This window comes from Anser cygnoides, chromosome 12, assembly GCF_040182565.1.
Source record: "Anser cygnoides isolate HZ-2024a breed goose chromosome 12, Taihu_goose_T2T_genome, whole genome shotgun sequence".
Classification (NCBI taxonomy): domain Eukaryota; kingdom Metazoa; phylum Chordata; class Aves; order Anseriformes; family Anatidae; genus Anser; species Anser cygnoides.
The window spans coordinates 14,713,499-14,726,617 of record NC_089884.1 but is presented as its reverse complement, the minus strand read 5'-3'; the positions used below and the strand labels follow the sequence as shown (position 1 = coordinate 14,726,617).

Genomic DNA, 13,119 nt, shown 5'->3' with positions numbered 1-13,119 from the left:
ATAGTAATTGACCTTCCTTCTGTGGAGAAATGGGGCTCGCCGCACAGCTGCACATACGCCTGTGCCAGTTCATCGCTGAGAACAACTGGTGAGAAGCATTGCTGGTCCACAATAGCAGTGTGATATGCCAGGCAGTGAGCAAAATGTGCTTTAGAAAAGGTTGTTCTGGGTTTTCTTTAAGCTAACTGGAGAACATCGTTACATTGAAGTGTAGCTAGCAGTCCAGTCAGAGATGAACCAGTGTTGTTTCGATGCTGCCCATGAGCTGCTGTGGGCTCCTGCACTTCCAGGCAGTAGCAAAGATGTGCTCCAAGTGCCAGACCGTCTGGCTCTTGTTGAGGCACGGACACCTGAGGGGGACACCAGTGGCAGGCTGCACCTCCGTGTAGCTGACGGACATGTTGGGAATACAGGGCGTACGCTGCCTTTTGTGAGCCCGCTAGTAAACACCATCTCAGCAGGGAGGGGAAGAGGGCTTTGCTTATTTCTAGAGACTCGCTGCCTTCGCCATGCATGGTAGTCTGCAGTGCTGTAGTAAGCTGAAGCAAAGCTGAGCTTCTGTCTGTGCTACCAGTCAAAAGGCCTTCGTCAGTCGTACAAAACGTGTCTGATGCGGTTTTGTTCTTAACAAACGTTGACTTCTTGTTTTGTTTCTTGGTCTTTAAATGCTTACAGGAGCAAATTACTTCCCATAACTGAAGTTAAACTGATTGATCTGTAATTCTTCACTGCTTTTTAACCTTTTATTCAGGCCAGTTTTCTTTACTCTGCATTGTTATTAATTTTGTTAATTTCCTTGCTTGCCTTTACTGAAGAAGAAGCATTTACAGTCTGCCATGTCAGGATTGTGGCAGGTTTTGGATGTGGATGGCAGTACTTTTCTCTGTCCTTGTGTTTTGCTATGTCCTACTGAGCATCTTGCCTCCATGTGCTTGTGGTGGCTTTTCTGCTCTACCTCGGTAATCTGACCTAGTTTCTGTTTCTTCAATGGTTCCAGCACATATTTTAAGGTCAGTGAAGGCCTAGGCCAGCTTTACTCCTTTATTACAACATCTTTTGCTCCTTTACAAGGATTACTTGGATGTAATAGCTCTCCCATTCAGTTACCTGATTTCCATAACTCCATCCCTTGCCATGGATTTTTGCATAACTCCTTTTTGCCTTGTACTTGTCTTTTGTGAAACACTCATGAGCTTGTTTACTCTCTGCTCTCTTGAAGCCCTCTGTTGGATTTCTTTCAGCTATTCTCACTCCTTTCCGTCTTAAGGATTGTCAGGCTTCTTTTTCCCCCTCCTTTCTTTCACTGAAGTTGTATTCATCTTTGTATGTTTACTAGTTCCTTCCATTTAGTTAGGGGGCTCTTCCAGATCAAATTCTTTATATAGTTCTTAATATGACAAAATTAGTGGTAACTAATGTAGTAGAATTAGTGAGACAGTCTTAATATTTAATGTTGTCCTTTGTATGAGTAACTAGCAGATTATTTTAACACATGATTATAAGGGGAGGGGTGGAGAACAGGCACAAACTAAGATAAATCTTAGTTTGGTTTATTGATTGTGTCTGAAAATGGCTTGCGTGACTTAGACTTCAAAATATATTGTTTCCACAGTCTTAAGTGTGCTTGTGGGATTTGGCATTCATTAGAGGCTAACATGTTCTGACTGCAGGTTTCCAGCTGCCTGTGTTTTAAGTGCACGCTGCTGGGGAGGGATAGCAGGCGAATGCCCATATATACATGTAATGTTACATATAAAATCACACAGTGCATATAGAACTATCTAGTATTAGTCTTAAATTCCTTTTTGTGCCTCTTAATGTGAGGATCATTGTCTGTGTAGTCTATTCCTTGGTAACAGTATACTTTGTCTCCACTTGAAGATGCTTCCTTCTCGTCTCTGAGGAGATGCTGTTCTGTTCTGTTTTGTTTCCGAATAATGGCTTTTAGTTAATATTAAGATGATTGCTATTAATGAAGCTGAATGACTTGATTAACATCCTTTTTTTTTTTTTTCCATCGTGGAAGGGCCTAAAATACATCGCTTCCTGTCTGGGTATTTTTATTTGATTGTGAGACAGAATAAATTTATTTTAAAACCATCTTCATTTTAGGGCAGCAAAGGCAGCAAATTGAGGGACAGTACTGAAACATCTGCTAGAGTAAATATATATTTTTGAATGAGCAGTGACTTTGCTGAGTGGTGTAAAAAGAGTCTGCTAAAAAGGTCTTTTGCCTAATAACTTTTAATGAATCTTGAAATCTGAAAAGGTTGGTAAAGTGTTAATATCCTATCCAGCACTAAAAAAAAATAAAATAAAATAAAAAAGAGCTAATATCCTGAGATACAATTAATGCCATCCGATTTGCATTTATGGAAAATCATCAGATGAACATGGTGTCTTATCATTACATTTGATAATGAAACATTTCTTTTTTGTGGAAATATATAGGTTTCTGCCTAATGGTCCCCTACTTCTGGAAAAAAATATTAAAAACAAACAATGCTAGAAACTGCACAATTTTAATTTTAATGGGTAAAAAGCTCTCCAAGTGATTCAGCATTAAAACAAATTATTCATGCTATAGAGACAACATTGTTAACAGATTTTTCAGAGTAGTTTCAGTATCGAGTGGTAATAATCTAAGTACGTTGAATTCATCTTCCAGGAGATGATGGAGTGGTGAACAACCTGAGGTCTCCTTCATGCTTTGTATGATTTTAGAGGGAAGGATCCCTTTTACAAGGGAAATGAGTGGAAGCGTAGCGATTACAAAATAAGGAAAAAGGTGTGTTTCCTACTTATTTCCAGGACAAATGTTTTGTAGGGGCACTTAATCCAATATTGAGAAGCAGGGCAAGAATATCTGCATTGGTTCTGTGGGACAAAGCTGCTGATTTTGTTAACTGGACTTGCACTCCCTCGCGGTTGCTTGTTTTTCTTTGGAATATTTCCTGTGTTTGGGATAAGTTTGTGAGATCTGGGAATACTTTGCCTTTTTTATGCTGAACAGCTTGCGCTCAAACTTTGCGAGACTCAACTTGAAAAAATGCTGTTCTGTAGGATGGGCACTTGAGAGTTTTCTAAGCAACCAAAAAGGCCTTTGGAATAAGATTCTTCCTAATATCTTTAATAATGTTCCTTTTTAGGCCTCTTTTGGTTAAATGCTTTGGGTTGTTTGTCATCTTCATTGGAGTTTGAGACATTGTAAGATGCTTTCCAACGTTAAAGGAGATAAATACTGTGCATATGATATTCCTGTGCTTATAAGTATTGACTAGTGGGATTGCAGAAAGTGTAGTGTTTGTTCATATTAATACAAAAAGATTAAATATTTAATGGATTATTATAACTACATTCAATTCATAATTAATTTATGAAAGAAGAAGTTTGAGTTGAGCATTTAATCTTAGATTCTTTCAATATTTTAAACCCGTATTCTATGTGTATTACATTTTAGACCACTAAAGATGTGGATAAACTGGAATGTGGTTGAAAACTAGATTTATGAAAGAAAACTTAAGCTGTAGTCATATCTATCTATAAATAAATAAAGGGGATCTGAAATAATGAACTTTATTTTGTGTGCCTAGTATAGTAAGAAATGTCTAGGATGTTTCCCGGACACGTCCTGTTTTCAACAAAAGATCTTGTGACGTTTTTCAAGTATTGCATTCTGACTCTGTTCCTCTTTTTTCTTCTTCCTTTATTTATTTTGTTTTCAGATCTTGAGTCAGATGACTGTGCATCCATATACATCTTCAATGTAGACCAACCATCATCGTCTGTAAATCAGCCAATTTGTATTCCTCGCCATGGACTGCAGTCTCACTCCTCTCCTCTGTCACCCCCTACAAGACTTCAGAGTCACAAGAACTATGAAGGAACTTGTGAGGTACCAGAATCCAAATATAGTCCACTAGGTGGACCCAAACCCTTTGAGTGCCCTAGTATTCAAATTACATCAATTTCACCTAACTGTCATCAGGGGATTGAAGCCAATGAAGATGAATTGCACACAAATGGCACAGAAAATGAATATATGGAAAGGCCTTCAAGGGACCATCTCTATCTTCCTCTTGAGCCATCATACAGGGAATCATCCCTTAGCCCAAGCCCTGCCAGCAGCATTTCCTCCAGAAGTTGGTTTTCAGATGCTTCCTCTTGTGAATCCATTTCCCACGTTTATGACGATGTAGACTCGGAGTTAAATGAAGCAGCTGCTCGATTTACCCTTGGCTCTCCTTTGGCATCTCCTGGTGGTTCTCCAAGAGGTCCCAGTGATGAATCTTGGCAACAGCCATATGGATTTGGGCATGCCTTGTCACCTCGACAGTCTCCCTGTCATTCTCCTAGAACTAGCATTACAGATGAAAATTGGCTAAGCCCTAGACCAACATCAAGGCCCTCATCAAGACCTACATCTCCCTGTGGGAAACGACGACACTCCAGTGCTGAGATTTGCTATGCTGGTTCTCTCTCTCCTCACCATTCTCCAACTCCATCGCCTGGTCATTCTCCCAGAGGAAGCATAACGGAAGACACATGGCTGAACACGTCCATCCATAATGTACAAGGTCTTAACTCTGGCCTTTCACCATTTCAGTGTTGTACAGAGACTGATATTCCTCTTAAAACAAGAAAGACCTCAGAGGATCAGACTGCCACTTTATCTGGAAAAATCGATATCTGTCCTGAAGAACAGGGTAACTTATCATCATCCCTGGAAACTGCAGTAGATGACTGCTCTGGATCTCAACACACCTTGAAAAAAGACTTGCCCGGAGACCAATTTCTTTCTGTTCCTTCGCACTTTACTTGGAACAAACCAAAGCCTGGTCATACTCCTATATTTCGGTAAGTGGTAAGAAAATCTCTGAGTCCTTCAGAAGGCTTCCCTCCCATGCATCCTGTATACACATACTAATGCGCTAATATTTCTGTGATGCGTTAAGACTTCTTAAAGAAAACTTCTTGTGGACAGGTAAACAATATAATTGGAACAAAAGCAAGTTGAGACTCCAAATACCCATCTGCTTCTCCTTTTAAAAATACAGTAGATGCGCTGTAACATAGGAACTGACTGGAGGGTGAAGCTACCCTTTGCTTGACCGGTTCTGTGTAGATGTTTTCTAAGAAAGTTATGTTATGTAAAGCAAATATCTGTATAAAAGCACACTGTGTGTGTGAATCTTGGTGTTCCCATACTAGTCTGCCTTGATTTTAAAATAACTAATTAAAGTAGTGTCATTCTACAGAGGCAGTGCTTAAGATTTGCTCTTCAAGGGCGTTGTGGATGAAGGAATCAGTGTGGTGGATGAAGCAATTTCTCTCTTTTAGTCGGGGAGCAAAATCAAGAGCTGATGACTTGACTTGATACAGAATGTCAGAAGTTAGTTAAATGCTGACATTTCTCAAAAATATAAAACAGGTACACATGCAGAAAGCGGCAAAGACTACACCTATTCACAAGTAAGCTGAATAAAATGATACATTGGCTGCCCAAAATTTAGCCTGACTATTGAACTAGTGGAAATGGTTGCATTAGCAGCTATTATCTGTATGAAAAGTCAAACTACTTAGCATTTGTAGCTTGTTCCAGAGGTACCGTGAGACCAGGCGTCTTTAGTATACTCCAATATTTAATTCTGTTGTATAGTATTTTGATTTTGCTACTTACAAAGCAGGGAAGCTAAGTTCACTCTTACCCTTTAGGAATAAAAATTAAATGTAGGGAGATCCACTGTTGAAGTAGTTTATAGCAGTGACCAAAAGCAAGCACCTCAGTTGTCATAAAGTTGGATACTAATTGCAATGTATATATTCATCACATATTATATATGCACTATATATAGCATTATATCATAATATAAATTATAAAATATATCATAAATTACAGGATATGTCAGTACGTAATATTTATTTGACCAATACCTTGGCAGATTAGCACTCTTTCAATTGTAGATTAAATTGGTCATTTTTCAGTATATTCAGCAATGAAGTTATTTGGTCATTTTATTTATTACATTCTTACTCTTGTTTAAGACACCTTTTTTTGTTTGCTTTTAGTTCCCTTAGGAAGAAGGATAAGAACTGACTTTGTGTATTTCATGTTTCCATCCCTTCCACTTAGAAAATCCCTTTCTTATTGGGATCTTGTGGTAGAGATGGCAGATCTGACCTTGCCATTTGATTGTTGCCCCATTGTTTCATGAAGATGCTGAGTTTTATTCTTTTTTTCATGTCTACTGTTAGAGCTTGAATTTCATCCGCTGAAAATACTCTTTTCCCCAGTAAATCTTTCAAAGACCTATTTCTAGGTTCTTGTATAAAGTAGTTTCAGATTTCTTTTATGAATTTGATTATTTTTTTCTTTCATTCCTTCTCAAATTCTGTATTACCTGTTTGAAGAGCAACATAGGCGCTTCAGGATAGCCTATGTCAGTATAGGCTAGGTAGTAGTCCAGGAGAATGCCGGAGAAAGTGTTTCTTCCTAGAGCCTATTCGTATGCAAATATCTAAATGTGATCCAGTTGCTCATGGTGAGGTACCATCTGAAAAGGGTTAGTATGCTCACGTGAGTTATCTTAAGTGCATCCTTAAGTCATTAAAACTCTGTGGAATTCCCATTTAGTAGGTATTTAGTAAATATTTATGAAATCATGTAATATTGGGAAGTTCATCAAGACTGATCCCTTCTAAAGTTTTCTTGTGTAGATTCCAGCCAGCTGCCTCAAGTACAAAGCTGCTGTTTTAGAAAGACAAGTAGCAAGTAGTGTTTTGAAGTGATACATAAATAAATTGTTTCACAGAAACTAATGTTCTCCATTACAATGCCTACAGTTAGACATCTTAGATCTCCAGAAACCGGGGGGGGGAAACAAACTGTTTTATAAGGCATTTTTTTTTCAGGTTGATCTAGGAGAATGAAAACATTGTATGGACAACCCAGAAACTAGTAATGAGAAAAGATTATAATGTAATTTAATACTCAGGATGGGGATTTTTCACTAAAAGTACAATTCATAAGAGCTGAGCAACATTTAGTGTTAAAATCCACAGATATGGTGCTCTGTAGTTAATTAGTTCTGATTAAGAACTACTTTATAAACTGACGGTTTCCTTCAGAATGCTGTGCCACAGGTTCAGTCTGGAGCACCATGAAGTGATGGGGTACCAGGCAGTATCTTGGTTGCAGTGGTGGTGAACAAGTGGGCTGTGACACATGCATGTACAGTTCAGGAATCTCTTTAGTGGTGGATGCTTAACGGCAACTTGAGAGTACTTTACCTGCAGTTATATGGCAGTTTCCACTGAAAGCTAAGATTGCTGACTATGTTAACCTTCTTTTTTGGGAAAAAAGTAGTGTAAATATAGTGGCAGGTGGTAGAACGCTTGAAATAGTTAGTTCTCTTGTCTTTCTCTTGAAAGTCTGTGGAGCAGAGAGGAACAGAATTGTTCTATTTTTAGCATAACAATTGGGATCTCAGTCTTTAATTTTAAGAAGTATAAGCCTTTTAATGCGATTGGACTATAGACAAACTTACTCTGGTACGTAGTTATCCATCTGTTTTTTGTTACATAGAAATAACACCAGTTATGCTGTGTTAGCAAAACTTTAAAGTGAAAATATTTGCAAGTCGCTGACTTTGAAGATAAGTACCCACTTAGTGAGACAGGCAAGAGAACTTTGAACCTCTTAGATTTTTAATAAGCTAGGCTATTGCTGTAATGTTTACACACCATTAATGAATCCAGAGAAATTCAGACTGTTTAATACGCGACCTCTGTGCTGTACATATGATTCAGCTCTCTCCTTTGTTCTGAAAGATAGAATATAGATTTTACTCGGCAGTATACTGTATCAGTAAAGCATATTTAACTGTAGGTCTGCTAGTAGCAGAACAGTGACATTTTGAATGTAAGCAGTATTTAAAAAAAAATATTTATTGATAATCTGCTGTGGCAACTGGAATGGCCCCCAAATTCTTAACTCCAAAACACGTTACTTTGTTCTGTGTAGTGAAGAGCAATCACAGCTGTGTTTTCACTCTACAAGAACTCTCAAAGAAGGACTGTAATATTGCAGAACAGTAAGATTTGAGATTCTGAAGGGTTTGCTGTGTCGCGGCATTGACTTATCATAACCAACGCTGTTGGTTATTCTTTGCAAAAGCTCAGGATGTGAAAAAGCTCTGGAATATCCATTGGTCAGCAAGCTCTTTCTCAGTCACAGATTTTGATGTTTCAGGAGAGCTGCAAGTGGAAAGTGTTACTTTTGCTGTAACTAAGAAATAATAATTAAAAAATCACTCTAATAGCAGATCTGTGAAAGTTAACCAATGAAAGAAAGAAACTGAAAAAGAGGAATTGTCACAAACTTTTTGAGATCCTAGTGGGTATCTTTGAAAGGTTATAACTAGAATTTGTGACTACTGAGAGGCAGGAACATGTTCATACTGAGTAGCTAAAATGAGCTCTCATTCCACTTGTATTCAAAAACTTTTTAAGCAAGGAGTCCAACAGAGCATTAGACTAAAACTGAGTTAATCACAGGTGCTTCAGCTGAGGTACCAGGATTAGCAATTGCTCTCTGCACGGAGCCCCAGCTGTCTGTCCAGTGAATTGCCTAGGGGGAGTGCTCCAAATGGAAGATAACCGTTTTCAGTTTTTAACAGGATTATTTTCCACAGCTGCCATTGGCCCCACAACGCTGCATGTGGGATAGAAGGAAGAATAAAACATAAGTCAAATGTAAGCAAGCAATCTTGTTTCTAGGCTTTGTTTCTTCCTGTGCAAGGGAGATACAGCCCATGGAGGGGGCCGTTGCTTCCGCAGGTCCGAACACTGAAATCCAGAGGAATCCATGAGATTGTCATTCTGATGAGCGTTAGATGTCTGTTCATCAATGTGAGCAGCCAGAAGCGCTGTTGTTTTGGAGATCATAGTTGCAGGTGAAGAAGGTATCCATTGAATTAATAGTGTGAACACTGAAGTGATTGTTTTAAAAGTGATGGCTTCTGCTGAGGATGCTACTGAAGGGTTCTTTCTCTACTTCTAAGTTTCCTTTAATAGCAGCTGTTCTCTAAAGCCTTTAATCTTGAGGTGATAGAAGTTTGAGCTTTTGGAGACTTGCATTAATCAGATTATGAAATTCTCTTGGTATTACTGGAAGAACATCTGTAGCTTTACAGATTGGTGCTGTCTCAACAGCATGCTAAGATTTGATTTCATGAAACATTTAGGATGACCATCAGTCATTGTTTGCTGGTATGTGATTTGGTGCTTTACTAGTAGGTTACTGTACTGTTAATAAGGGGTTTACTCGGCAAAGAAAAGCAAAAATTACAGAACCATGTATAAAAAAAACACTAAGTTGCAAGCTGTTGTAACAGTAATTTTGTGATGAACTTCTGTAACAAAGTGTGTGGAAGTGTCTACTAGTACATTCCTCCTCCCTCAAGTTTGACAAGTGAGAGGTTTGAAAAACAAAAGTTCTTATTTCTTTTAATCTTTTAGTCTAAAATAACTTGTAAAAAAAAAAAAACAGTCAGCACCTGATCTAGATCCTGTGTTCTGAATGCAAAGGTAGAGATGGCTTTGAAAGCAATAGAAATGTCATCATGCTGTGTGCAAACTGGGGGAGACAAATCTTTTTGTAACGGTACCAAATCTTTGCACATTTCTCAAAAAGCTGTGTTTTTTTAAACATGTTATAGGTGTCTTAGTTAAGTTTCAAATCATCAGAGATCAGTAGAGTTCACTATCAACTTTATTTACTCTAATTACTCCAGCTAGCAGCTTCAGAATTTATTTCCCATATACAGTGTCTAGTACAGAGATTGTGTTTCTTCACACCCCAGTTCTGACATGATTCTTCTGTTTTGATGTTGATTTCTACCTAGTGGGGAAAAAAAAAGTTTATGGACTGTATTCTGATATTTGATGTATTTATTTAGTGTCCGAGCTTGAAGGTCCATGTGACGTTCAGAAGGTGACAGGCAAGGAAAGTTCTTGTTCAGCCTCTCTCCCGTTATTTCAGTTTGAACAAACCATTTAGATAGTGGAGGCTCTGGTAAACTAACAGAATAAAAAAGCTTACCTTTCAAAATGAAATAAAGTTAGATCACCAATTCACTGTAATGTGTTGCTCTACAGCATTTGCTTCAAAACAAGTGAAAGAGTGGTGTGGAAGCAGAAATGGATTTAAATGATATCATCACAGGGCAGAAAGGTGCATGACACTGTACCCCGAAACTTTTTAGGATTCCATTGCTGCTAAGAAGTTGAGGGTGATGGAGACAGCAAGAAAAATATTCAAAGATAAACACTTAACACTTTGGGTATCCCACATCACAGTCTGTTCCTTAAAGGGAAGCAGCTACAACTCTGGTCTGTTTCATCTAGAAAATAGCAGTTTGAAGCAGCAAGACCTAAAAGTCTAATGCTATGCAATTTATTTGGAAAACTTTTGGAAGCTTCTCCCTCCCTCCCTCTCTCCCTCTCGTTTAGGCATCTGCACATGCATGTGTGCTTGCTCACTCCCTCATGCTGATTTTTTTTTATTTGTTTTCAAAGAATGACAAAATCTTGAGACCTCGTTATTTTCCTGTCTCCATGTTTGTTCTAGTATTCCAAATATTGTTTCAGCAGATAATGGGACTCTGATATGGCTTGTGCTACATTTTTATTAGTTAATTGCAGGATTAAACCTCTTAGAGGTATAGAGGGCCATCATTAGCAACAAATACTTTTTCTAGAGTGAGTTTAATATGTAACTTTGAGTAATATCTCCCAGTAATTGGTATGTAGTCTGTGGTGTGCATGTTACACCAAGCTCTCTGCGGGACCATATCTGTTCACTATGCATACCAACTATTTTAACATCAACTACTTGGTTATAGGGGAGAAAAAACTTTTTCAGAAATAATAAAGAACGAATTCTTGCATGCTATATTCCTTTTAAAACTATTTTTAGTATCGTCTAATCCTGATGTTTTCTTTCCGTTTTCAGACTGAAGACTTGAGTCTTGTTCAGTAACTATAAAAGTGAATGGCAAGGTCTAGTTGATAACCAATAGTAGCATTTAGGCAGTACACCTTGGCCTGTGGTAAGTAACTGGCAGGACTGGGCTTATGCTGCATTCCTCTTGTTTTCCTGTTTCCTCTTTTATTCTTGACATCACTTCTCCTACCCAGTAAATACTATTGCTGTGGAAGGACTGGTCCTAAGACCTGCTTACTGGGGGAAGAAGAGTCTTGGCTACACACTGAATGCTTGTGGACATGATTTATTGCTCTCATTTCTTACTTTCAGTAAGAAGAAAGGGAAAAACTCTGGTTCCCATTCATTCCCTGAAAGGCGCTTCAGGAGATGAGTTTATCTCAGGGTTAGCTCTCTGCTGAAGTGCACAGTTGGAGGTACTCCACAAAGCAGCAGGCCAGCAGGTTTATAGGTGGCCCTCCTGTAGGAGGATGCCAGCAAGTGGGGCCTTTGCTTCTCCCCCTTTTCTGTGCTTAGTGACAATGATGTTTGTAGTAAAAGGTAGATATATGGTGCTGCAGCCTGAGCCCAAGTCCATCCAGATACTTACTAAAGACAGCCTTTTTTTTCCCCTTCAGTTCAAACATCACCTTCTTTCCCAACTGTGGATATGTTTTCATAGGTTGCAGCTCTCCAGAAGGTACAGCTTGTCTTTTGTGGATCTGTAGCTGTTTGTGTTTGTGAAAGTGTGCATGGTTTTGGACTGGCAGTGGGGTTTTACCTGACTTCCTGTAAAGGAGAAAGGGATGGAGTTGCACTTTCTCAGGCAAGAATACAAACCAGCGTTTGTCCATCTCTTTAAAACCTACTTTGCTTGCCCTGTTGGTCAGTGTATGGCAGTAAAAACTATTTCAATAGAAGCTTATTTTTATTGTATATGTTCTTGTGTGTTACACAGTGCTATAAACATTCACTTTTAAATGTTTAGAAATTAATTTGCTCCAACAGGTAATTACTGACTTGAATCCTACTGTTCTTCATATTAGAATAATAAGTCTGTGAATCTAAGCAGGTAAAAGGATAGGTATGGAAAAAAAATGGTGATACCATGTGGCTTATTTCCCTTTGAGTTTTTCATGTTACTTCTATTGCTGCATTTTTTTCCTCCTCCCCTGGAGCAATTTTGCTACTGGGTGTAAGGGTATAATCCATGGATAAGCTAAGCACACACTTCAGGTGTGTTTGTTGCAGTAAGTCTTTATGCTTAGACAGGACTACTAGTCTTAAAAGTTTGAATCATCAGGTAGTGTTCATCGGAATGATAGTTAACAAAGTGCAGTGCTTACCAATCTTAACAAAGTAACTGTCTGCTTTATTATCTTCAAGTATTTTTTGAAACTTAATGGTTTAGTTATGATAATGATAAATGAATTTAAACTGTTCCCTTTAGAACCATTTGAACTTGCTTGTTGATAAACTTGAGAATAAAAACATAAAATAAAAGCATTATGGAATAACGCTGGTAATGCAGGGCCTGCAGTACCTTTCTTTCAGCCAGGGACTGGAAGGAAGAAATACAGCACTACATTAGTACGCTCCAAAAATACCCCCCAAATAAATGTTTAATTGAAGATTTTAATGCACCAGCAGACTTTGGGAATTTTCAAGAAATAGTGCTAGGCTAATAGCTATTCTTATTTCGTAATCATGTGTTAGGAAAATGACATCATTGTCTGTATTTATGGAGAAGTTCCTGTGATTGTACCCTGGCCAAATGGCATATTTCATTTAACCATAGTGTGCACATCTTGATTGCAGCACATCTTCGTTGCCACCTCTCGACTGGCCTTTACCAAGTCATTACGGGCAATGTGAACTGAAAATAGATGTCCAGCCTAAAACTCATCACAGAGCTCACTATGAAACAGAAGGAAGCAGAGGAGCAGTAAAAGCATCTACTGGAGGACACCCTGTAGTGAAGGTAGGAAGTCTGGCTTTCTTGAATCAAAGATAACTTTCTCTTAGATACAGTTACTGGTATTTATAATGGCGTGAGTCCTTACCTTCTTTGAAGCTTATATTCCTTCCTGGGTAAGATTTTCCCCTAAATGTACCTTGTGCAATACAAAAATTAG

The 13,119-nt window shown here is 38.3% G+C and overlaps 1 protein-coding gene across 4 annotated transcripts in view; it reads left to right on the top strand.

Moving 5' to 3' along the window:
- Positions 1–13,119, top strand: part of NFATC3 (nuclear factor of activated T cells 3) — a 74,862-nt gene that overhangs the window by 19,713 nt on the left and 42,030 nt on the right. For all 4 annotated transcript variants that reach the window (XM_067004368.1, XM_048078630.2, XM_048078629.2 and 1 more), the window contains exons 2-3: positions 3,726–4,857; positions 12,803–12,965. In XM_067004368.1, coding sequence (XP_066860469.1) covers positions 4,043–4,857; positions 12,803–12,965 — 978 coding nt within the window. In that variant the 5' untranslated portion in view covers positions 3,726–4,042. The remainder of the gene's footprint in view (positions 1–3,725; positions 4,858–12,802; positions 12,966–13,119) is intronic.